This window comes from Toxotes jaculatrix, chromosome 24, assembly GCF_017976425.1.
Source record: "Toxotes jaculatrix isolate fToxJac2 chromosome 24, fToxJac2.pri, whole genome shotgun sequence".
NCBI classification, from domain to species: Eukaryota; Metazoa; Chordata; class Actinopteri; family Toxotidae; genus Toxotes; species Toxotes jaculatrix.
In genome coordinates, this window is record NC_054417.1 from 10,954,494 (window position 1) to 10,981,130 (window position 26,637).

Below are 26,637 nucleotides of genomic sequence, written 5' to 3' on the forward strand. Positions count from 1 at the left end.
GGAAAGCCGCATTCATCAAATCACAACCTGCCTGATATTACTGAGAGAAGCAGATCAACGCAAGTGTTGTAAAAACCTGGAAAAGCAACACAACAAGTGAGTGACAACACCAGTGATACAGGCCGACACGGAGGTGGAGGAACCCATGTGAGTGAAAAGGTCTGAAAGAACACAAAAGGACACCGTGTGAGTGCGTGTGCTTATTTTAATAAAGAAAAGGAATCAAGTGGGAGGAGAAAAGGGAGGGAAATAAAAGGGAGGACTTACAGCAAATGTATATACATTATTCAAGAAATGCGCTGCATAACATGTGTGCCCCCCCCCCCTACACTAAAAGTATAAAGCTGACTAACTGCGGTGGTTCGAGTTGTTGAAAAGCGTGGACTCTCGGCTGTGTTTAATGAGCCCGAATTAGCTACAGACACGTCCAGGATTAACACAGTGATTCAGAGTTTCTCCAGTTTCCCGTGCGTAGCTGCAGCAGATGCATTTTATTTCCACGCAAGGTTTTGGCAGAGATGCGTCGGAGACTGGGGATGAGTAAAGCGTTTGTTTAAAGTAGAAGTGAACTGATAAGATGTTGCGCTTAAGGATGATTTATAGCATAAATATTCCAAGTTGCACTTCGATTTTGGAGGCGGCTGTGTTGGCCGGCTGTGAGGCCGCAGGTCAGGCTCACTTCATCATGTCGACTTCTGTTTCTCTGGAGAGGACTGAGAAATATGCGGATATAGAAATCAGGCTATAAATCTAGAAATGCAGAGGCAAGTGTCCAGATGTCAGAGGACAGCTGGTTCAGACAATTTGTGTTTTGCTTTCTATTCGTTCTTGAACTCTGGGAGATCTCGCAGTTGTCCCCTGGAGAGTCTTCTCCACAGCATGGTTTTAAAAAAACGTTACTTCTTTTCCTGCAAAAAAAAAAAAAAAGCAGGAGACACAAAGATAAGCACAAGTATTCATTTCATCGGGGCGATTGGGGCAAAGTGTGTGTAATCCAGTGTGTTGCCAAGTTGTTGACAAGACACATCACAGACCAGAGAGGAACCATCAGCGGTGAACTTACCCGTCTAACCTTTGGATTTTGTCTTGGTGTTTGTGTCGCGCGGCAGGGTTTGGACACTAAAACAGTCTGCTCACACTGTGTGTGACGCGAAGACCTCTTCAGCGTCCCCGTCCTGTTGCGCGAGCCCGAGCTTGGATCACACTCTCCCCACTTACCGAACCGATACTTGCAGTCAGCTAGAAGAGAGGAAGAGACAGAGGACTGTGGGAACCATGAAGGCCAGAGTCAAAGTCCACCTGTGCTCTCTGTCCTCTGTCCATTCTAACTGCAAGTGACTTTACTTTGTGTGTGTGTGTGTTACCTTTAGGCTCTTTTTTCCGGTTGCAAGGTACTTTACATTTCATCCTCTTGGTCTGCTGGTCACATGACCCCTCTCTAAACCCTGCTCCGCAGTTCCCGTTGCTAGGCACACAGTTGCCATAGCGCCAGTCAGCGCATTCTGACCCGTGCTGGGAGGGTTTGTTTTTCTCTGAGGACAGAATAGAAGACCGTTGACCAGTGATTTTAGACCTATGCATAGTTTCAACACATTCCAACGTGCTGCCCAGTTTCTACCAGTCTGCTCCTTGACTGGGAACTGTGGGTAGGAGCCAAGCAGATTTTTTTTTTTAGCAATGAGCAAGACAAAAGGAGGTAGAAAGAGAGAATCTTACCTTTTTTGTTTCTCCCTCCAGCGACAGTTTTAGCAGCGATGAGAGTGACTAACAGCAGCAGCAGCAGTGCAGCTCTCATCCTGTTTACAAAAAAAAAAAAAAAAAACACACAGCAGTGGGAAAATCAACATGATAAAGCTTCACATACATCGCAACCCGGTTTCACCATTAAGCTTTGACCCTGAAACGCAGGGTCGTTTTCAAGTGGAATCATTATCTGCAACCGCCATTACACCTAGGGGGGGGGGGGGGGGGGGGGGGGTAACTCCTGAACCTCCAGCCATTTTTATACAAGAACAAGACACATGTCAAGTTTAAAATCTGAAGTGAGACCAGCAGAAGATGGATGCACATAAGCAAACACGCATTTTTCAATCCCACCAAAGTCTTTTATCTCCAAGCGAAGACTTTTCCAACAGATATCATTAGCTCTGGGTCATGGTACAGGCCTAAGGCCTCAGGGCTGAGGTGATCCGATCCACACTCTTTAAACTAGTTGAAACTATTAACATTTAGACTAATACTGTGTTGAAATTGTGAAAATGTGTTTTGAGGAGCCTTGAGCCACATTTCCAAACGACGCATGTGCAACATCAGTGTCTTTATGAGCAGCTCAGACTAAACATTTTATGTTTTTTTTTTTTTTTTTTTTTTTCATCTTCTCCACAGTTTCTACTCATACACGGTGCGATCGAAGCTGCTGGAGCATGTTGAAGTGGGATGTTTCACACACACCAAGCAGGCTGCAATTATGCACTGCTGCTCTAATAGCCTGTCCAGGGACCAGGAGTTGAAAAGCGCCGCAGCCGCATCCCACGAGGAAACCACTCCAAGCATTTGCAGGATCAACTCAAGCAGCAGTGAAGGAGGGGGGGGGGTGTAAAGAAAAAAAATTATTTATGGCAATAAAGCTTAAATCCTCATCAAGACCTTGATCAGCCTGGGCATTATTTATATTTTAATGTTTAATCAGATGTTGAAGAGAAGGATTTGTAAGATGATGAGACAAAATGAGGAAGAGGGTTTAACTTTGAAGTTGTTTTTCAAACTGTATTATTAGTTTTACTCCTTTTTTTTAAAAGTGATAAACTCCTATAAAGACTCAGAGTGAAGGTCAGAGGTCAACTTTTTTTTTTCTTTTTTTTTTTAAATAATAGAATAAAGGGATACTTAGACAGTTGTCAGTGAGGAGGCGGATCTCAACACCAGCAACATCAAAGATATGTGACAGACGATCCGGAACATCACAGGATGTGCCCCCCCCCCCCCCCCAGCCATGTGTGAGGCCACACTGTAAAAAAAAAACTGTAGTTTTTACGGAAAAAAACTGGCAGCTGTGGTTGCCAAAATATTTCTGTAAAAAATACAGTGAAAATGTAAACATGTTTACAGGACAATTAGTAAATTTTACAATAAAAAGTTGTTAAATTAGACCAAATAATTAACATTTAAAATTGGTAAATATCATAGCTATTTAGAGTAAAATTTACAGAAACAAACTGTTAAATTACCATCTTAAAATCAAACCTGTACAATTAAACAGTGCTGTTTGTTCGGTATTTTTCTGTGAAATTGAATGAGATTCAATGTAAAAAATACAGAAAATGCAAGTAAATCTTACTAAAAGAACTGGTATAATAACAGCAATGGCATAGTAAATCGAAGGATATTTTTTGTAAATCACATAAATTAAAACTGTAAAAAGTATCAGATGTCCTGTAAAGTTGTTTACATATTTACTGTAGTTTTTACAGAATTATTTTGGCAACCACAGCTGCCAGTATTTTTCCGTAAAAATAACAGAATTACCAAGCTAGAAACAAAGTTGCCAAATCTAATTATTTTCTAGTAAGTATTTTCTAGTTTTCAAGTAAGACTTTAACACCAAAATAATAACATATACTTTTAAAACATTTTTGCACAAAGTAGTAAAACGCATACAAATAACTTATTACTTTCCAAAAGTTTATTAAACAATTGGCATTTAAAACTGTTTTGCCAATTCTGCCTGTAAAAACACTCTCATTAAGGCATGTGGATAAACAATACATAACTGAAACCAAAATATTCATTATCCACATTGTGTGTACAAAGAATTACCAAGCTAGAAACAAAGTAGCCAAATCTTATCATTTCCTAGAATCCAGTTCAAGTAAAACTTTAACACCAGACCACTAACATATATTTTTAAAACCTTTTTGCTCAAAGTAGTAAAGAGCGTACAAATAACTTATGCCTTTCCAAAAGTTTAAACAATTGGCATTTAAAACCGTTTTGCCAATCCTGCCTGTAAAAACACTCAATAAGGCATGTGGATACACAATATATCACTGAAACCAAAATATTCAGTATCAACACATTTTGTGTGCGTTTGTGTGTACAAAGAACTGTTCTCTAACAGTACAAAGTAACAAATGTGAGGTCAAAAAGTTATTTGTCTCTTAAAATGAAAGAACTGAAACAACAATCTGAGTGAGACAAATATTACATGTCTTAAGTCTTACTGAGTTCAGTCCATTCAGACATCCCGCCACTCATGATCCGAAAGTTCCTGGATCAGCGTAAGGACTCTTGGGTTTACATGAAGACGAGACTTGCTTTTCTTCTCCACTTTGGTGCCCTTCTCTGGGTTAATGGAGAAGAAGCACCTAAGGGAAATAAAGACAAACATGACCATTAGTATTTTCTTTTTGAAAAAATGCAAAATCAAGTCACTATACAACTATATAATATTTTTAAACCTACTGATGAAATGAAATCTGAAGTCAAATTAATAGAACACCTATTTTGATGTATTCAGTTAATAAAGTAAAAATACAAATCCCAAAAGACACACCTCTGCAGAAACTCCAGGGTTGATGCCAGCTCCAGGGGATAGTGGATGTTGAAACAATAATAACTTCCAAACATCATGCAGAGCGCAGATAAGAAGGAGGAGATGTTTTCTTGCACAATAGTTCCATCCACACTCAGCATGAACCGTTTGGAGGAGAAGCAGGATTGTCCTAAAAACAATAAACAATAAGAGCAACAATAAAAACAAAATTCATAAACTCTTATGTTGTCTTGCCTTGAAATATAGCAAATATATTGCTAAAATTCAGGATGCCAACATGCTAATATGATGATTCTGCACCTTCTAAGAGCTTTTAATATAACATTATCCACCCAGAATGTATGTCAGGCAATGGTGTTAAACACAACAGTTTACACAATACCAATATAACAGATACAGCACTGATTTGATGTCAGGCAGGACATTACAGGAAAAGAATGAATGAAACTCAATACATAAGTCCAAAAGACAAAAGAAATTAAATGTTAACTTACCACACACAACAATGGTAGGCATCAAATGAACTTCATCAATCTGTATTTCCCCTGCCAGGGATGTGTCCTCCACATAACAGAACATCTTGTCTTCCCTCTCATCAAAGTAGGAAAGTAAAAGAAGGATCATCTCTATGACATCATCAGAGCAACCACTCTGTTCTCCTCGCATCAGTTTAACCTTTGTAACATCATGTAGGAACTTCATGCTCTTTTTGACACAGTAAGTGTTCATGTAGTTCAGGAGACGCTTGCCCTTCAGGTCCAAATTCCTGGTAAAAGTTTCTTTAAGGTCAATTCCGGTGAGTTCTTTGAAATGAACTGCCATGCCACATCCATCAAATAAAAACGGCCACTCTTCCATGAGATGTTTTATATTTTCCCCCTGGTTGACTTTCTTACGCTGTGAGTAGAAAGTGGACTTCATCAGATGTTTGATTTCTTCTGGATTTGCATCAGTTTCTTTAGTCATCATTTTCATCTTTTCTTTCTTCTCGTGCTGACTTTCTGCAGTCTCACCAAGTGGTAGGAATTTAACATCCCACTTAAGGCACCCATAAGTGTCTTGCATTTCTGCTCTTTGTTCTGGAGAGATCTCATCTGAGTCAGACTCATCAGTGCGAGCTTTTCGTTTTCTTATCTTTGGTGATGTGAATCGTCTCACATTCTCTATTCTATTTTGCAGTTGCTTGACAAGAGAGTGATAACCCGTTCCAATCACATCTCCCTCGATGACGTCCTGGAGAGATTTGGGATATTTTGCTACCATTTGCTTAGCAACTTCTGTAGAGTTCCTTTTACTCACATGAGAACTTTTTTGCATCATCTCGCTAACCACAATCCGGACCATTTCTCTTCTCAATCGTGGAGTGGGTCGTTTTTCTCTTTCCAGTGATTGCATTAGCTCTTCTGGAAATTTATCCCAGGGAATAATAAAAGTATCGATCCAATCTGGAGCAGAGCTTCGACAGCTGGAGGAGGAAGAGGAGCTTTTAGGTGACACAGACTTCAAAGATGCTTGGGGTCCTGGAGAAATGTCAACACAGGAGCTGCTGGTTTCGGGGCTCTGGCCTGCAAAACACATACAGAAGATAAAGAAAATACAATGAACATGTTTCTATTTTTACAAGTAACTGTTATGTAGGGTAATTTAAGCTAATAAATTAAATGTACTGCACTGTGAGACTCACATCTCAGTTTCCAAGCAGCAAGAGCTTTTCGGGCTTGAATCGGCCTTAATGCCACCAGCAAGTCAGCTTCCTCTATAAATGTAAAGTCCTCATGTGTCTCCACACCAAGGGACTGCAAATGTTCTTCTAAAATATCTTTAGTAACTTCTGAAAGGTCAGGCAAGACATCATTGATGGCAGTGCGTAGGAATGTCTGGTCCATGTTCCTCAATTCTGGAAGACTATGAAACAAACAAGACACAACAGACAGCAACACGTGACTCGACGTTTTTATACAATCTGCAGGTGGTATGGGTGCTTATTTGGAGAGTGCACTGTGTTTCAGTGGAATGAATTGATGCCCATTTACAAAATATGACTGTAATGGGTAAAAATCTACAATGTCATTAATGTTAAGGCATTGACACTTTGTGCCCTGCTTTGTCACAGAGTATAAGTGATATTCAGAATGATAGTCAGCTTTATGAATATCCATCACAAAATAAATGGCTGCATCATTCTGGATTAGAATAAGGAGAAGTTCTCCAAACTCCATAGACTCATCATTTTTTGAAACAATGAAATGCCCTTTTTTATAGGATGTACCTTTAAACTGTATATCGGTTGAAACTGTAGTATTATGTTCTGAAAAATCAAACTCTCTCAGTGCATGTGTAATTGCATCGCTGTAAAGACTCGGATAAAAAGTACAACTGTCTTTTACATGTAGAAGAGGACTGCAGCCTGGCCCAGCTGAGAGATAAGCCTGAAACATCTGATGTCTTTCAGATAAAGTTTTGCAGATGTTTTTAAAGTTTTTCAAATGTCTGGCACATCTCTTGAAGTAGCTATGCTTACTTTCAAAACGAATTGTCCAAACTCTGATCAAGGGCCCAAATTTTAAAATTAATGCTGGGTAATGTCGCAGAAAATGGTGCTTTGGTTTTAGTGGAGTTTCAGGAAATAAACTCTTTCTTGAGTCCAAATATTCCTGTACTAAGATATCGAGATAAGCTACCTGTGACAAAGAAATCTTCTGTGCACAAATCATATCAACAATGTCTTTAAGTTGAAGAGTTAACTGCCACACATCATCGTCAGGATTTTGCACTTTATCACCAATTAATACAGGCAGCAACCTTAAAAAATTCCAGTTTTGGATGGCTTGACCTGCAAGCTTTGTCCCATCAGAACTGACAGTGCACGGTTTTGTTAGAGCATCAGAGCCTTTGTACTTGAACTGCATGATGCGCCTGTTTAAAAGTGAATACGTAAACCATTTCTTTTTTTTAATAAAATATTTCAAATACAGTGCAACATCATAGGCTAAGACACCCTCAAACATGTCATGGCCTAAGCAAGGTGGAAGACCTGGCTGGCAAACATGGTAAGATTTCAGAGAATTGAAAACAGAGTTTACCTTAATGCCTTTACTGTCTTGTCTGTCTTGTCCGTCCTCTTGTAGATCAGGGACAACAGAGTCGTAGCTTTCTGGGGTGCGCTGTGGACCACAAACATTGGGATCACTGCCTTGAAACTCTTTCAGTGTAATTTCACAGTACCTGCAAAAATACTGAGAACGGCTAAAGTTTTCAGTAAACCCGCCTATGCTGTGTGACCCCAAATTATCACCAGCAATGCAATACAGACCTGCTTTGACTGTTTCACTGCCCACAGTTATGCCATTTTGCTCCAAATCTTTTAAATCCACTAACAACTCAGAGAAAACTGTGGCACTTCCAAATCTTTTGAAGTCATTCTCTGCACATAATAAGACAAGGGACATATGGTCGGTGTTGGACCGCACATGAGCTGGTAAATTTGCCACAGAAAGGTAGACAGCTACAACCTTGTGCTTTTTCTTTGCAGAGCCAAGAGGATTCACTATCTCAAAAGCATCTTGGTACAAAATTAACTTCAGGCAGCCTGGATTCTCTGTGAAGAACTGATTAGATTTAAAGTTTTGTCCATCACATGTATCACTGAAAATATTTGAGTCTTCATTTGGCTGTTGGGACACTGCATCCTTCCATAAATCAGATTCTATTAAGTTCTTCACTGTTTCTGTAATAGGAACGTAGTAAGCAAACCGCTGTGTCATATTTTCATCATTTCCTAATGCTACTTTTTTAGGCTCTGTGTATTTGAACATCTTTTTAAATGCCTGAGCTCTTGAATATGTTGTTCGTAATGGTCCCCGATGACAGACAGAGAACAGATCAGAATCTTTTACACAATCACAAATTTTGCCAATGGCATCATCTGTCAGACACATGTGATCTCTTAAAAAAGAACATAATTTATTTACAGTGTAATCCTGTCCCAATTCATGTACATTTTGCATCTCCTCAACTATCGTCTGAATTGTTGAAGCTGGAAGCAGGAGCTGCCCTTGCAATTTCAGATAGAATAAGGATAGGTTCCTCAGAAAAGTGTCATTGAAATCATGAGGCAAATCAATGCTTTCTTTTGCCATAGCACCTGCACTCTGAGTTGCATCTTCATATGCAATGGGGGCAGAGGAATGAGAAACAGCTTTCCTGTACATATCACTAACCTTATCCACTGAACAGGCTCTGTGTTTCCTGGACATATGAGCAGTGAATGATGATTTTACACTAAATGTATTTTTACAGCCAGTTATTGGACATGCCACAGTTCGCCCCTCCACTATGTGTTCTTTTAAGTGGGCTATAAGTTCCTTCACTGTGTGGAACTGACACTCACACATTGAAATGGCACATTTAAAATCAGAAACAATGGCTGAAGCTGTAACCGAGGGGGCAGCCATGTTGTGAACCCGATAGAAATGAGCTTTAAAAGCTGCATAAGAACTAAATGACCGCTTGCAGTCAGTGCCAACACATTTGAAAAAACAATCTGGTTCGTTTCTATGAATCCTACAATGTAGCACATAGCCCCTCAATGTCACTAACGTTTTGCTACAAAATCGGCAGGTAATCATTTTGTATAATAAACGTCTCTTTTTTGCTGCTGCGACAACACTGCCAAACTCACTGCAAATACAGCTGGGTGAAAAACGAATTGGGTTAGCTTACCACGGCTCCGAATATTGTCTGTTCTTGTTTAAGATGTGGCACACTACGCAACAAAGTGGCAGCTACAAAACGCGAGTAAATATAAAATGGTGCCTTTTTTCAAATTTTAACAGCACTACTCATTAACTCCAACAACGTGCATAAAACGTGATAGCATGTAGCGATTAGCATGCAACCCGTGTCAACACGTGTTATTAATATTTAACGACTGCAAACTATAACTTTACCTTGTATAACAAACACAGACTAAACCGTGTTTTCTATATCAACATATAGTCGTGTATTTAAAAGACATAAATTCTTAGCTTACCGAAACAACAAATCATCTTTCTGCGGGCAGTTTTCTTCAGGTGTTCTTCTCTTTCCTCGTCTCTCATTCCTCTCTTCACATGCGCGGTAAACCGCGAGCAGAGTCCAATGAAAAAGCACAACCAGGGGGTACTACTCACTGGTTGGACCATCAAGTTTGAAATTCAAATACATTCGCTTGTTTTTGCGGGAATGCATTTACAAGGATTAGGCTGAAATTTAGTTACAGTACAGTAATCCCATAACATTTTATAGGCCATTGTAATTATATCATATATCATATATTATATATTAGCCTATATATACAGACTATTATATTCTTATTTGTAGGTTATCATAACTTTCAATTTTATTTCAAATAAAAATAAATTTCAATTACTACATAGTAATAATGAATTACAGTATCAGAAGGGTTCTCATTTATTATATATACATGGACTTCCACAGTCCTCCTGTGGTGCTATGGAGGAAAAATGTTCAAAAAACATGGCACATAATGCCTATGCAATGCCGTCAGCCAGGGGCTATTCAGAATAGCAATAAAATAAGAAATTCTTGACAAATATGGATGTTTTTGTTTGTTTATAAACACTATTCATACAAATATGATTTTAGAGTTAAGGTCTGTAACGGTTTTTGCCTGTAAAATATACCATATGTGCTTCTTAAAAATAGTAGCCTGTAATCTGCCTTACCAAAACAGTCATTTAAACATCATTATTTTGTATTTTTAACACGACTATATAGTTTTTTGTATTACAGTTATTATTTGTTTAAAGTACAGCCATCTGCTAATTTTACAAACGGATTTGATTATTTAAACAGAATCTTACCATACAATTAACAGTTATGTTTGGTTTTATGTTTAACAGTATATTACTGTAAATTATACATAGTTCTATTGTATTCGTATTTACAGTTTTTTTATGTTTGGATTTTACATAATTTTGATGTAAAAACTACAGACATTTTTTACAGTGCACGTTAACACATAAAATGAATACATTTTATTCCTGTCAGTCAGCTGTAAAGTCTCCTCCGCCTCCAGAGGACCTGCCACTGTCAGTATCCACAGCAGATTGTGAGAGGAAACCCTTGCTGGGCCTGATAACATCCCCGGCGATGGACCCAAACGCGTGTGCCAATCAGCCGGTTGATGTTCTCTATGACATTTTCAACACGTCACCATCACAGGAGAGGGAATTCCCACCCGCCCTGTCCCGCACGCACGCACGCTGGACTCTCAGCGGTTTGAATTCCGAACCAGACAGATCCATGAAGGACGTCTCCACACACCTTAGAAATAACAGTGCAGACATCAGACAGCTGTTAGCAGGCTTCACCACAGCATTCAATACAATCTTCCCCCTTGAAAATGACTTCATTTAAGACCAGGACACCCCCCCCCCCCCCCCCCCCCCCCAAGACAAAGACAAACACCCCTGTCTACATCAGAGGGGCTGAGGTGGAGCAGGTGAAATGTTTGCACTCCTCATTTTATGTTTATTTGTGTTTATTTCTTCAAGGTTTGTTTGTTTGTTTTTTTTGTCTTTGCTCTGGTCTGAAGGCTGGGGGGGGGGGGGGGGGGGGGGGGGGGGGGCGCGGCATCGCATATATGATTCAGCAACGCTCCGATGCCACTTGTTTCTGCTCGTGAAAAGCAGCATTGTCAATCGAAAACGAAAAAAGATTCTCTGAGCTGTCGTGTGTTGAATTTTTCACAAATGATACTTCAAGTGTTTGTTTTTTTTTTCTCCTTCCAAACTTCAGCTTTGATTGTTGCTTATTTAGAAATAAATACTGAATACTTCAGATAAATACTAGAGTATTTGATGTCAATCGTTTTATATAAAATATATATATATATATATATATATATATATATATATATATATATATATATATATATATATATATATATAAGGGGGATAAGATTTTAAAGCAGTGACTTTTCTATCTGAGTGTTAAGCTACTGTAGTCTGCTACTGTGGGAATGTGAAAATACTGGAGCTACCAGGAAGAATAGAACCTAAAACTCTAAACTCCCTCGAGTGACTTTCTTCTCTCTGCTCTAAATATCTCTGTCGGTGCCTAGAGGTCCATCTGCCATGAGACACAACAGGACAGACAAATAAATAAATAAATAAACGAAAACATAGTAAAAATCGGTCCTGAAACCACTTTCTGACGTTCTTGATGAAAAGCATGAAAGCAGAGAGATTACTCCGAGGTCACGGGCGGTATGAGAAGTTATTTCCAGTGGAATAAGTGTGTCAGAGACAGGAAAGGGACAAAATGCTTCCCTCCGTCTTCAGCGGCTGTGGACTTTTATTGTGACGGAGTCCCCCCACCCACCCCTCCCTTCACTGTGACAGTGATACAATTTGGACATAATAGTCTGTCAGTTCAGAGTCAGGGTTAAATTACACCCTTCACATTTACTGCAGCTTCCGAAACAATTGAAAATAATCATATATGGAATATTAGTGTTGTTGATTGTGAAGCAGTGGGCCGGCTGAAAACACTGTGAGCGGCACATCAAGCTGTTTGTTAACTGTCATGTTCCTCCACTGAAGCTCCGTGCAAGTTTACCATTAGAGTCTTAAGACAGTAGAACCGTGACGTGTCCTAACAAGAGTGCAATTAAGCTGAGTGCAGTTCTATGTCCCATCTCATCCTGCTGCAGTGATGCTGCTCACTCCAGTCAGATGGCTGCAGCACTTTGCCACTGGACATCAGTATAAAGAAGAGATCTCCTCATCATCATCATCATCATCATCATCGTCGTTACATGGTTTAAGTCTCCGAGGGCTTTGTGTGGTGTTGGACTAGGATTACAACAAATAGCGGTGTGTTTAATTAGTCACACGTGCACCTTAAAATAAAAAAAAGGAGCGACAGTGTGAGTTCTTTTTTTTTTTTTAAATCGGAAAAGCTGCACTTTAATCTGTGCTGTGAAAAAAAAGACCAATTTTTGTTCCCCAGTCACCCAAGTATGGAGTTAGGATTCTGTCCAACTTATTAGAAGTGTATGTGTGAATATATATATATATATATATATATATATATATATATATATATATATATATATATATATATATATATATATATATATATATATATGTGTGTGTGTGTGTGTGTGTGTGTGTCTTGCTGTTGACTCTGTAATTAGGGATTTTGAAAAGCAGCCGAGCGGAAATGACTTTTTATTGGTCCTTGCATGACCTACTAACCATACCGGAGAGCCAGACAGGCTGGAGGAAGAGGTGGAGACAGACGGGGAGAGAGGACACACACGTCTCAGTGTCATCTGGAAGTAACACAAGACTCGTAAACTACCAACACAAAGCCTCCGCTGACTTAGACGATGAATTCAGTTTAGACACTTAATATACCAAAGATGGCACCTGACTCAGGGACAGCCCCGAACACATCCATGAATATTACTCTCCTTTTAAATTATGCAGGAGACGCTGGAGTCCAGCAACAGCTGAGACTGAGCCAGCTCTGGAAGACAAAGTCAGACAGACGAGTCCATTTAAACCTTATAAAAACGCGTAGGAGACACGGCTGTGCAACTGCGATTAACGAAGGAAGCGTCAATGGAGTTTTCAGCGTCGCCACAAACCTGTTTGCTCAGCTGCATTTTCCATGCCAGTGACACCAGCTCCATACTCACTCACTGCCAACAATACACTTACAATCACGCACACAGCAACGTTTCAGACATACAGTCCCAATCCACATGTTGGCACTGCCCTGTCAACAACAACAACATCTGGAACAAGTCCTGTCTTTTTTATTTTATTTTAATTTTTTTTGGGGGGGGGGGGGATGCGCCACTTCCAGTGACTACAGGGGTCACCAGCCACTTCTCTCTGATGTGGGACGCTCTGATCCCATCCTCCTCCACACAGACACCCTGCACAACCATGAGTCAGCCGTGAGTCAACACTTCCTTGCACGTGTTTTCACATTAAAAGCGCAACGGGATAGGTTTTGTTTTTTTTTGTTTTTTTTTATTATCCTCATTACCACAGAGAATAAACAGTTCAAATTGAAAAGTTTGAATAAAACCTATCTGTATCAAATAAAGACAAGGGTTGTAAGTGGGGTCACTATCTAAGAATTGAATTTGAATGTATTCATAGTTGACTGGGTCATAAATATTCACATTGGGAGCAGTAATTGTTTACAGAGTTAGGTTTTTATTGAGCTGCATCTGTCGTCCTTTCTACCCATATTAGCTGAGACTAATAACATGTAATTCTCTCAACCCCGCTCCCAGCTGCCTGCCCTCTCTCTCCTTCTCTCTCTCTCTCACACACACACACACACACACACACACACACACACACACACACACACACACACCCATACACATACACACACGATGTACATACACTGGAAATGTCCCACACTACAAAGCTACTTGTATCAGCAGGAAGCGAAAACGTGCGTTTCTACCATTTTTAATCAAACCCCCCCAAAAATAAGCCACAATAGCCTGGAACTGCTGTGCCTGCACACATACATTTCCCCAAATTTCAGTGCCTCACAAACACACACACACACACATGCCACATAAAGTGGTATAGAGTGTGTATAGAGGAGCAGTATTTCACAGCGAAGATGTGGGGAAAGGGCTGGGATCTGGCACAGGAAATGGGACAATTATATAAAGAATAATGAAGCCCAGCAGGCACATGATAAGCACCAAACAAAAAAAGGGTTAGAGAAGTTAGCCAAGGAAGTATGCACAGTACAGTTTTATATTAATCTCAAATATATGTTTTCTTTTGTTTTTTTTTAAATTTTAACACCAAATTCACAGAATACACAAGTAAATTATGAGTCTAATTTCCTCCGGAGGATCCAAACTACATTTTATGTCCTGTAACAAGTTTAGGCCCTATTAGGAAAATGTTTTTCTTTTTTTTTTAATATAACACTTTTCCAAGGCTTAGTTCAATAAAATTATAGGAAACTACAGCAACATAGTGGAGCAAAGAAAAATATTTTTCTAAGCATTTCCAGTACAGATGATTGCAGGTAAAGAGAGAACTTACGTGATTACCAGGCAGCTGGATCAGGACTGGAGGAGAGTCAGGGGGGAGTAAAAGTTCTATCCCTCCCTGGTTTCCTGTGTTTCTCACTCGTGCACCTCCTCCTCTTAACGCCCCCAGGGCTTTTGTCTCCTGAAAACCAGTTCATTCTGGCTGCATTAGCCCCATTTACCCCTGAAAAAAAAAAAAAAAAAAAAAAACACACACACACACACACTGACTCATGCAACTTCAGAGTTTGGATTCATGAGATGATGAGCCTCTGCAGAAGCTACAGGTCTTCATTTCATTGCACCAGTGTGCAATTCTCACCCAATTTTACTTTCAGCTGGTACTTGTGGTTCCTATAGATCAGCAAATGATAAAAGCACCACAGCTGTACCAAGGAGAATCCCTTTCCAGCTTCTGTTGTTGCTTTTGATCATTGTGTATTGTGTCTTATCAGGCAAGACTGAATCAATTCATGTCTCTGCTTTCATCTCACACCCATAATTTGGAGTCGATCTACATCAAGGGAAACCAAAGACGGAAAAACAAGAGAGGAAGGGGGGAACAAGGGGCGGGGGGAGAAGGATGCGAAGCTATGTTATCAGAGAAACTGTGGTGGTATTTAAACAGCCCAGGAGTTTCTTTAAACTCACATGAAAAGAAAAAGTTAAAAAAAAAAAACACTCTAAAGATGCAGGATGGAAATACATGAAATACAAATCACTAAAAGCAAAAAAAAAAAAAAAAAAAAAGGTGATATAAGTCAGTTCCCATAATAATGCAACTTCAGTTTACAGTCTTGCAGGATACATGTAAGAAAGTGGGTCCATGACTTGTAGTTGTCGTTACCGTAGCGACTCCGTGCTGCACATGAGCTAATACGGTTTGATTAAGCTTTGTAAATGAGCGTAAGAGAAGTCGGCAGGGTGTCAAACTCCTGATCAAAGACGCCAAATCAAGCTCGGGAACTCGCGCTTGAATTATTCACGAGCGCTTGGCGCGTCCTTGTCAATGGGAAAATGAATAGAGATTTAAGAGGAACGAACGCGGGAGCAGCAGAAACACTCATTACGTTGCTTCTTCCTTTACTTCTCTGGATGAAGCAGGATCTCACGCTGAGGCAGGTTAACTTCTTTTGTGCATCATTCCATCACTAATCTATGCATAAAAAAGTTACAGGTCCTCTACCAGGGGCCTGGGATCTTGAGGATCTTAGCTGTCCCTAAGACTGCACTCTTCTGGACAGAGATCTCAGATGTTGTGATCTGCTGGAACCCACTCTCCCAGTTTCGGGGGGGGGGGGTTGCCGCCATTGATTGGGATTGCTGCATCTCTCGCTACAGCCTTCTTGTCCAGTCAGTTAGCCATTAACAGTTTTTTTTTTTTTCAGTCTGTATCTGGAAGTCCCACAGGATCTTGGAGGGCGAGGGGGGGGACTTCCAAATCCACAATTAAGCGTCTGTATCTTGCGTTTGCTTTCAGCACTAAATTGTTATTCCTATGCTTTGTTCAGAGGGGTAATTATGAAGGAGGAAATGTCAGAGGTACGTACTTGACCTGCCCAAACGCATTGTGCAGTTAGCCCTTGACACAATGCGTGAGACCTCTACTAAGAGTGCTCCATTACAGAGCATGGCAGTTCCACGGTAATCAATGGAGAGAAGGGGGGGGAATAAGCAATGCAGGCCATTTGCTCTTGGAAAACAATACAACTGCTCATTAAGAACTGACAACAATACAAAGTGATCAATACATCTGATCAGGAGGGAGCGGCGGAAGCATCTTCCTGATTGGGTGGATATGGAGTGGACGCGGACTCAACAGAAAATCCATCGCCGTTCCCTGGCAGGCGGTATTTAAAGCAAGTTCTTCTAAAGGTGAGGCGTCCACGGGGTTTGACAAGCAGGACGAGAGCCTCCGCTGCTCCCACCTCTGCATACTGTAATGCAGACGTGATGCAAAGTGCTCATTTAACTTAGACATTAATACAAAGCAACATGGATCCAAATGCACATACCTAGTTGCATGCAGGGGCTTGGTAGAGAGGGGAATGGTGGAGCTATGTTACCGGGGGCCCAGCATAGGGAGGATCCTCACACAGCCTGTAAATAAAACAATGTTTTATCATTATTCATTTACTTTAGTAATCTATTACTAATGGCTGATAGACTACTTCCTGTGTCTAAAACAATATTAGAGCTTCGAAAGCTTCAGGGAATAAGGGACTGATGCTCAAAGAACAATATTTGTTTCCTCACGGAAAAAGACCTCACGTTTTGGGACTGTGTTGTTTGGGGGAGGGGATTAATAATTCATCAGGATCATTAAAGTTCATTTAGAGGAAATCATTTGTGTTTACAAAAAAAAGGGGACATGTTTGCTAGGTTTTGAGGAAGAGCCTATTGGAATCACTAGACGTTCCACTCACAAAGGTGTCTGCAGGATTCAGTTCACTTCAGTTTTATTTCTATGGAGCCAAATCATAACATAAACACTTTCTCAAGGCACTTTACAAAGTAAGGTCAAGACCTTACAATGTGATTCTTCTTGAAAACAGAAATAATTCAATGCGAAATTGCTTGTGTGTGATCCCACCTCCATGAAAAGACGAGAAAACAAAAAACATTCTCAATGTACATTCTCAAATATACAGCTTTTTTTTTTTATTATCTTCATATTGATCCCAGAAACAAATTAAACAGGTACTGAAGAAGTTTCAAAAGCAGTGCAGAGATAGAAAGACAGAAGAAATAGAAAATGAAAGCTATTTATTTCACACCACTGTGTTTGGTCACAAACATAACGAGAATCAAAGATTAGATCGGCCACAGATGTGAAGTGTAAAAGAAGAAGAGAGGAGCGAACCTGCTGCACATCACCACCATGCCGAGCATGCGAGGTTTTTCCTGTCAATGCAAAAGCTAACCTGAAGACAGCAGCACAGCTCAGGTGCTAAAAAAAAAAAAGTCAAGAAGAAGAAGAACAAGAAAGAGACAGTGAAGTTAGTTTGAGAGTTTTTTTTTTTTTGGTTTGGCCAACATTGAATGTTCAATGATGAGATGTGAGATTAAAGGTTAGGTAAACCGGTGTACATCGGGTGTGTGCTCGTCGGGCTGCCGGAATAAAAGCCCGAGGTGGAGCTGCAGCAGGAAAATCCAACATCGAAACTCAAAAGCTTTGGCGGCTTTGTTTTGGAAAAATGTCCTCCCACGTCTCAGATAACGGCTCATCTGTTTTTGTTTTTTCTTTTTTTTTTTGCGTTTGCATTAGTCCAGATTTTGCGACACACATCGCGTACATCCGGTTGCGTCTTGTGAGTTCTTCACAGCTCTCCAGTCACCTGAGCAGGTGAGGATGGTTGCGTGATTTGCCTTCATCAGTCAGCCTGATTTGCCAGTTATCTCTTACACCATCACAATTAAATGTTTACCTTTAAATGTTATGATGCTTTAAACTTTGGCACAACAAAATATATCTTCATAGATTTTAACAAAACTACCTATATATGATTTTTTTAAAAAATGTAAAGCACATACACATCCATTTGATCTAGCTGCTAACATTACCCCCAAATGTATAAATAATCATTACCTGTAGAATATGGTGATTGTCTGCAAACAAAGTCAACAAAATACAGTATATACAATGCATTGTTGATGTTGTGTGGGTGAGGTAAGACCAACCAAAACATAGCTGATGATGATGGGATTTAAGAGTTTCGTTTCCACCCAGAGGTTTTGTTTTTTTTGTCTTTGTTGGACACTGAGTGAATTTTTGTCTTCAAATACGGACACGCAATTTATTTCATCTACTTACCCCAAAGTAAAAACTTCATTTTTGGTAAGGCTTGTAAGGCTCAACTAAGATGATTAACAGTGGAAAACTACATTTGATTTTTTTCTAAAACTAAGACAAACCAACCCCCCCCAAAAAAACGCTGCAGTATCATTCATTTATGGCAAGATGATCAGGTCTTTGAATTTGTTTGAGATGAAAGAGTGAAAGGCGCCCCCCCCCCAAAGCTGCTTCTATTTTTTTTCCACTAACGCGTTTTATTACTCAGCTACTCAAAATGAAGAGGAATGACTCAATGATCATCTCATAATCTTGGCCCTCATTAACAGAGGCTTGGTTATCGTCACCGCTTCCGTCATTGGAATCGTGGTTAAATACGTGTAGAGATCGGATTTGGCTTCGCTAGCTCAGTCAGAGCTCTGTGCTTTCCAGGAGTGACACGTGTCAGCCGTGAGGTGGAATCCGTGTGCCGATCCTACCGTCACGCCGGCGTCAACGACACGCCTCTGTCAGTCTCACCACCACGAGGAAGAAGAAGAAGATAAAGAAGAAGAAGATGGCTTCTTCCTGTTTATAAAGAGATCAGCTGTGTCAAACAGCTGTTTCCTGGTCCTCTCTCTGGATCATCTGGTAATGCTGTCTGTTCTCCAGATAGGCTGCCAGCTCAGCGTCGTGAGCCTTCTCTGCTCTGTTCTTAGGCGTGTCGCCCTGATAAAGACACACAAAGACACACAGAATTAGAGACATTCGCACAACATTTACAGTCCACACGAAGCTAACTCTGCAGAAACAGGTCAGGCTATCGGAGCTACAGATCCGAGCGGCTGGTTACATACATGAATTTCTCAAAACTACCTTCACTTTTTCCAAATTCTTCAACAAACCAGGTCGACAGCGGTGTACATTTTATATCTCTGCAACTTAAATATCTTTAGGAAATTGGAAGACAGCATCCTGTGGGTGTAAATCTTAAGAGATCGGCAGTTTTTTCCGAAACTCTCAGACCTGGAAGTCTAACAGCAAAGATCACACCACGATCAAAGTCTCTGAGATCACAGTTTCCACCATATGGATTGAATCAACCTGTGGTCTTTCCTCTTGTGACACACACAAAGCCAAAAGCCTTTAGACTCTGAGTCCTCTTAGAAACAAATCAGGCTTTTGTTCCAGTCTTATTCCCATTTGTCCCAGTGACCAGTCCCTCCTCAGCTCTCCTCTCTCTGTGTGCTGGAAGCACAGTAGTTTCCATTAGGCTCCCGGCTGCCATGTCTAAAAAAAAGTGTGCGATCGTGAGTTTACAGCCCAGCTGATGCCTGCGTGGCTGAGTTTTTCCATTTCACATTCCTCTCCATAATTGAAAAACGCAGTTGCTGTAAAAAGCGGCATTGTCTCCAACCGATTAGAGGAGAAAAAAAAAAAAAAAAAAAAAAAAGAGAGAGATAATGAGAAACAAGCGAATGTGAAATGAAATAAACAACACGTGTCCTGGGAGAGAGACACGTACACAACACACAGCACATGCTGGTTTATCGGGAAGGGCCAGCGAATCACTTCCAGAGTTTAGAGCAGACTCTAATTAGTAGAGTCCAGAGTGTGTGTGTGTGTGTGTGTGTGTGTGTGTGTGTGTGTGTGTGTGTGTGTGTCTGCATTTGTCTTTGAGGTTCGAGCTGATTTGGAAACACTCCCAGAGAGAAACAGTGATGATGGAGAGTGAGAGAAAAGGGTTGAGATTTATTTCAACAGCAGAGTGTAACACAACGCAACTGCTGCTAGAGCCTCCAGTTTCCATTAACCATGCAGGCGGAGGGAGAGTGTTTCAGAGCCAATGTCAAAAATCAGAGTCATTGTCTCTCTCCCCTCCGTCTCTCCCTTCACTCCTCTCTCTTTCTCTCTCTCTCTCTCTGTATCTAGGTCAGAGCTGAGTCGAGACAGTTAGGAGCTTTTCTACACGGCTAAAACCTCCACGGAAAACTGAAGAAAAAGAATGAAAGGAGATGCATTACACACTCGCACGGGCGCACAAGCACGCACACACACACACACACACAGCACCAACAAGTCAAGCTGGGAAGCCGGTGCAGCAGAGTGTTCAGTGGCTGGCTATGAATATCATGGCTCCAAGAGAGATGGATCCACAGTAAACCAAACTTTATACATGAAAATGGTAATTTTAGGAAAACACAGAGAGTCAGTTCAGAAACATAATCAGTCGTACTGCGGTGCCATGGAGGCAGCCGGCACGACCAAGGATCCAATCTCCTCTGGGGTCAGCCCACGCTGGGCTGGAGGTATAGTGGCAAGTCCACGGGACGTTGAGGCGGGATGAGCAAAAACCACAGGGATCTGAGTGGATTTACTCTCCTGTATCACTATAATAAGTCCCGTGTAAATATAGTTCGTCCAAACATCTGAGAAATCAGCTTGAAAAATTTTGATGGTAATAATTGATGAGATACTTCAGTCAGAACTAAAGCAGCAGCAGCAGCAGCAGCAGCATTAATCAGCTGGCCGGTATGAAGTCTGGTTACCTAGAAACAAGAACAGCTCCTAATCTTAAGTTAAGAAGTTTGGTCTTGTTTTAAGGATTCTGGTAGTTGGACATTCAGACTTATTCTAAGAAATTTAATCAAGTGAAACTCACTGACTGCACCCGCAGACAAATTTGCCTGCAAAAGAAAGTTCATTTCTAAAAACTTTTTTTTTTTTTTTTTTTTTTTGGGCAGTGTAAATGAAGATCTGACCATGTTTTAACACACACACACACACAAATGCATTTCATTCCCAGATGGTTCATTGACTTTTTCAAGTCATTTTAAATTCTAAAGTTTAATCAACACTTTGTATTTTTTTGGGGGGACATGGGTAAAATGTCGGGCTCTCCACCAGAAAACCCCTACCTGTAGGTCTGTTTTCATCAGCGAGGCCCCGGCTTCCACCAGATAGTGACAGATGGTCCGGTGGCACAGAGACGCGGCTCGATGGAGAACCGTCTCCCCGCTGGCAGAGTCCAGGGTTACGGAGAGACCGGGGGGGAAGAAAACAGAGAGGGAGCATGAGAGGAATGGTCGTCCACTTTTAATTATCATCAAGACAGATGGAAGATTGGGGGCTTTAAAACCTCTTTATAATTGATTCAAGTCGGCTTTAAATATTCTGCATGTTGTTCTTTTACTTACTGATGTTTTTCGGTGACATCAAGCAGGTCATTTGGAGCTGGAAAACAGACAGACAGACGAGAGGAGATAACTGTCCAAAAAAACGATGAAGTGGAAACACAAAAAAAAAAAAACGGGTCTATCTATCGCTGGCTTTCTGTCAACTCAAATTAAACACATCTTTTCTTACAAGCTGCATCCTAATTCTCCACGGTGTCAGCCGGTAATCAATGAGACATGGGGGGGGAGGGCGGGGGTGGTGAATAGCGCTCCCATACCTGGAATCTTGCTGAAAAGTTCACTCCTGGCTACTGTACAAGGACAGACGGCACACTGTCTTTTCAGAATTAATTATATTCATCAGATTTTCCCAAATGTCGAGAAAAAAAAAAAAAAAAAAAACGAGGCGTGCGTCTAAATAAATAATTACATCTACAGCAATTCACTGATGCTGTCACACACTGGAACATCTTGTCACCCCCCCCCCCACCCCACCACCTCCCCCCTCCTCCCCCCTCCTCCCTCAGTGCAAACCAAACTGTCACATTCCCACACAGTATCCACCAAATTAAGCTCATGTGCAGCTGTTTGGGGGCAGCAGCAACTAAATTTGTGTTCTGTCTCACACTAGTTGTGTGGCTTTAAACGCCAAATACACATTTTAAAACAACAGTACATGTGTTATATGGTACAAAGCATCTGAAGCTGTCATATAGAAGTCCAACATGTGCTTTTATGGTTTCCTATAGTTACCATTGTCCAGAATGTAGCGGACCATCTCCTTGCTTCCTGTGCTGACAGCATGGTGCAGCAAACTGCAGTCTGATTGGTCCAGCGCGGCGAGGTCCGCCCCCTTCAGGTGCAGCTCCTGGAGCTTTTAGCGAAAAAACAGGAAACAGGAAATTTAAGGGTGAAAAGACACATATCTGACTATATGCTAAAGCTGTGATGGATGGATGGATGCTGAAACATGAAGGACAGACTGGTTAGTGGAACTGTTACTTACCTTTTTCACGTCCTTGTTCTTCACACACTCAATCAGCATCTCTAGCATGAGAGAGAGAGAGAGAGAGAGAAAGAGGGAGGCTATTAGAGAGAAGTAGTTGAGATGCTTCGGGGTCGATACACACTCCTGCGGTGATGTAAACAAAGATGTGGTTTAAGGACACGTATCAGGCCGGCTTTCGCTTTGTGTGTATGTGTGTGTGTGTTTCCAGTCAGATAATGGGCGGCCACAGGAAAACACCAGGCTGCAGCGTCCACTGTCTTTCTGTGAACTCAAACGAGACACGTCTCGAACTGATCTTTCGTTAATCCTTCCTCATCATAACGTCCGCTGATAATTATTGCGGAGACTCAACAACACAGCGCCGTAAAATCCGCAGCTTCTTGTGTTTTAATGATACTGTATGTCACATTGATGGTCCTGTCACATTGTAAGCGATGTATTTGCACTGCAGTTGATTTTAGGAAGAAAAAGCAAGTCACACAGGATTAGTGACCTCTGGTGATCCGACGTCTCCCACATTACAGGCAGAATAATGAGTTATAACTGACAAATATTTCAAATTCCAAGTTTTTAGAGGCTTTTTTAGCTAAAAACTAAGTCCGTCTAATACGACAGTTGTGGAATAAATCCTACCTTCACCGAGGTTCTAATGTTCAGATTTGGCTGAAACGGTTTTTACAGAGGTGCTCTGGAGGATGCGGTTTGTGTTTGTGTTCAGCTCATTTTCTGTCAATGAGGGAAGGCTAAAAAAATAAATACCCCTCTGTGTAAATGCAATTTCATTCACCAAACCCCAGCCAATCATCACTCCAATGTTCATCCTCATTTAGACCATTGCAAACACAAGACACACTGTGTGTGTTCATGTCACTGGATGCTGCTGGAAACAACCATGCTGTATGTATGGCTGAAGCCAGGCTGGGATATGAGATGAATGTTTATTAGGTTGACCTAAATTCTCGCTCTCACTCCTTCTTCCTCTCTAAATAGCTGAGTCCTAATCCAGTTACGTTAGGCTTAGTGTGAGTGTGTGAGCGTGTGTGTGTGTGTGTGTGTGAGACGGAGAGAGGAAGAGAGACAGAGACAGAGGGAGAGAGGAGACTTCCAAAAAAAAAAAAAAAAACTCTAAGAGCTTTTGTGGCTGCAAGACAAATCAAAAACAACACACACACACCACAAAACCCAACACACACTTTGAATGTAGGAATTAAATGAATTTAGCCCAGGGAGGGAATTAAGCAAACCAGAGAAAATGAGAGCCAGTCTTAAGACATGAGAGGAGGGGGAGGGAGGAGAGGGGAGGGGAGGAGAGGAGAGGAGAGGAGAGGAGAAGGAGAGGGGAGATGAGAGGTGAGGGGAAGAGAGGGGAGGAGAGGACAGGAGAGCAGATTTATGAAACCATAGGGGAAATGCATAGACCTGCCCCTCCGCCTCTCACAGACTTATAAATTGAGCACATCTTTCCCTCCCTCCCTCCCTCTCTCTCTCTCTCTCTCTCTCTCTCACACACACACACACACACACACACACACACACACACACACACACACACACACTCTCCAACGAGGGTCAGACAGGTTGACTGCATCAAAGTGAGGAGTTCAATGGAGCAAGTGACATGTGAGTTGTGTGTGTTTCTCTCTCTCTCTCTCTCTGTATGTGTATGTGCGTGCGTGTGTGTGTGTGTGTGTGTGAAAGCGAGAGGACAGGAGTGTGTGTGTGTGTGTGTGTGTGTGTGTGTGTTGGAAACAGAGGATGCATGTATGACTGAGAGAGGAGCAAATTAAATTCAAATCGATGACTAAATCTGCTTCTTTTCAAAACCAGTTACGCAGATGAAGGGAAACAGACCTGGCTCTCAGTAACTCTTCACTCTGTGTAAACCCAAAGTTACCAGCTCGTCTCAGAGCACGTCTCCTCTACGTGACGCCGTCACTACATGTCCCATATCAGCTCCAGCTGAACTTCAGGAGCCATTTAGACGTCCTCCTTCTCTTTTATTATCATCACATGACCAAAGTGGGCTCCTGCCCCCGGGGCCCCTGATCCTCACAAAGGCTCCATATTCACAGCATTGCAATTATTACTATGGTACTTTGATTAACTGAATATTTCTTTGGTAATATTGTATGTACCACTAAATATAAACTGAAATAAAAGGAACCCTAAGGTGTCACTTGATTTATTACCTAATATTGAATCCCTTTAAAATGTAATAATAATAATAATAATAATAATGATGTAGAGGGGCCTTGAGTTCAAATCTAGTTTTAAGGCCTCTAATTATTCAAGTTTATATTTTGCATTTATGGTGCATGTTCAAATATATTTTGTAAAATGTTGAGGAAATAGGGGGTCAAAGGTCAAGAAATCTTCCATGCACTATTTTGGTGCATGAAGAGCAGAAACAGATTATTGATGCACATGTTCCCGGTCCAGGAATCACTCCTCAGCCTGGCAGCCGACCGGCGTTGCTCTGGGAAACAGATGTGCAACATCTAAGACCTAATTTCCACCAAATTCGCTTTGCCTCATTTGAATGAAGCTTCCACCTGTTGGAGCCTCTGCTTTCCCACCTGTGCACCAGGAGCTCGGCACTGGGAACCGAAACGCCACACAGGTGGGATTCTGGGAGCTCAGCATGTACTAGCCTCCATCAGGCTAATAGTATAATAATCTAGATAACCTTAATAAAACCATTAGTTTGGTGAGTAGAACTGACAGAAACTACAAAATAAGAGCCATAATTATTCTTTAAAGATGTCACAGATATGTTGCATGTTGTTCCGGATGTTTTCCCATAAGGCACTTGGCTCTTGACGTGTCTCTTTGCTGCCGTTGTGCCAAACGCTGACTGGTTGCCACAGTGGCTTTAATCACTGGCAGCAAGAACTGGGTTGCGCCTGAGCTTGAAATGCGAAACGCAAAAAAAAAAAAAAAAAAGAGAGAGACACCAAAACCAGAATCAAACACAAACCTGCTGGCAAACTCACCGACCAAGAAAGAGACGCCGACTGAACTAGATCACGAAGCGAAAATATACCAAGTTCCCAAAGAGAACAAAACCACAGAGAAGCTGACAGGAAGGAAGGCTCAGGCTCCCCCTAACACATAACACACACACAGACACACACACACACACTCCCAGCATGCAAAGCGAGTGTGAGGAGACAGGGGTTGAGACAATATGTGTCAGAAGAAAACAGTCTGTCTGGAGACAGAGAAGCTGTCTTATCCCCACTCCACACACACACACACACACACACACCTCTGTGATCACCAGTTTCAAATCATGGTAGCGAGGACATGTCTGCATTGTGAGGACATTTTCGTCCAGAGGACTGTTCAGGTTGGGGTTTGGGGCTAGAGAATGCACGTGTGTGTGTTCATTACCTTTTTCTTTCTCCTTTTCTGTGTCATTCGTCTTTTGGCTCTTTTCCTGGCTGGGGAGAGAGACAGAGAGACAACCTTACACTTATTGTCTGTTCACTCTACACAAGCTACACAAGCTACCAACACAAAGCTGTGGCACGGAGACAGACGGAATGAGACCACCCCCCTTCAGTCCTCCTCTCAGTCACTCTGTCTCTGATTTAAAGACACTGTGCTGTCTCTGTGTTAGGACAAAGTCCGTCACTGCAGAGCTGTGGGACCTGCACTGGCTACTGACACTGGTGAGCAGTGTTGTTGAGACCATGGAGAATGGGGTCAGACAGGGTCAGATGGAAAAAGGGGTCGTAGATGGGTTGTGTTAAATTAAGGGGCGGAGCCACTTGTCCCCGCCAACAGCTAGCCTACCGTTAGTCTGTTAGCCACTGTGGCTGAACAGAAACCAGTCCCTCACTCTTCAAACTTGAACTTAAACCCACTGAATCCTGAATGTGGTGCATCTTGAACTGGATGTGGTGGAGGAGGAGGAGGAGGAGGAGGGGGAGGAGGAGGAGGGTGAGATCTCTAATCCCACATCTTCAACCTGGTTTTAAATGGACTCCAGGTTTGCTAACTCTTGACTCCAGTGAGGTTTTGCTGATGTCATACTCT

General features: G+C 41.4%; 3 protein-coding genes across 5 annotated transcripts in view; all 3 read right to left on the reverse strand.

Annotated features, from left to right (window-relative positions):
* Window positions 1-187: 187 nt before the first annotated feature.
* On the reverse strand, window positions 188-17,639 carry LOC121177747 (midkine-like). Its single transcript, XM_041032072.1, has 7 exons — window positions 17,503-17,639; window positions 16,655-16,739; window positions 14,653-14,823; window positions 1,717-1,796; window positions 1,365-1,532; window positions 1,064-1,239; window positions 188-908 (listed from the first exon to the last, which is right to left on the reverse strand). The coding sequence occupies exons 4-7, from the start codon at window positions 1,793-1,795 to the stop codon at window positions 897-899; spliced, it is 435 nt and encodes a 144-aa protein (XP_040888006.1). The 5' UTR covers window position 1,796; window positions 14,653-14,823; window positions 16,655-16,739; window positions 17,503-17,639; the 3' UTR covers window positions 188-896.
* Window positions 3,701-9,649, reverse strand: LOC121177746. The gene is made up of 6 exons (XM_041032071.1): window positions 9,585-9,649; window positions 7,636-7,716; window positions 6,237-6,457; window positions 5,047-6,117; window positions 4,553-4,721; window positions 3,701-4,364 (listed from the first exon to the last, which is right to left on the reverse strand). The coding sequence occupies exons 3-6, from the start codon at window positions 6,436-6,438 to the stop codon at window positions 4,235-4,237; spliced, it is 1,572 nt and encodes a 523-aa protein (XP_040888005.1). The 5' UTR covers window positions 6,439-6,457; window positions 7,636-7,716; window positions 9,585-9,649; the 3' UTR covers window positions 3,701-4,234.
* Window positions 17,640-18,156: 517 nt separating the features above from the next.
* LOC121177744 (diacylglycerol kinase zeta-like) overlaps window positions 18,157-26,637 on the reverse strand; it is a 41,819-nt gene continuing 33,338 nt past the window's right edge. For all 3 annotated transcript variants that reach the window (XM_041032069.1, XM_041032068.1, XM_041032067.1), the window contains 6 exons: window positions 25,990-26,039; window positions 22,594-22,634; window positions 22,341-22,461; window positions 21,609-21,645; window positions 21,330-21,429; window positions 18,157-19,140 (listed from right to left, as the gene is read on the reverse strand). In XM_041032069.1, coding sequence (XP_040888003.1) covers window positions 19,024-19,140; window positions 21,330-21,429; window positions 21,609-21,645; window positions 22,341-22,461; window positions 22,594-22,634; window positions 25,990-26,039 — 466 coding nt within the window. In that variant the 3' untranslated portion in view covers window positions 18,157-19,023. The remainder of the gene's footprint in view (window positions 19,141-21,329; window positions 21,430-21,608; window positions 21,646-22,340; window positions 22,462-22,593; window positions 22,635-25,989; window positions 26,040-26,637) is intronic.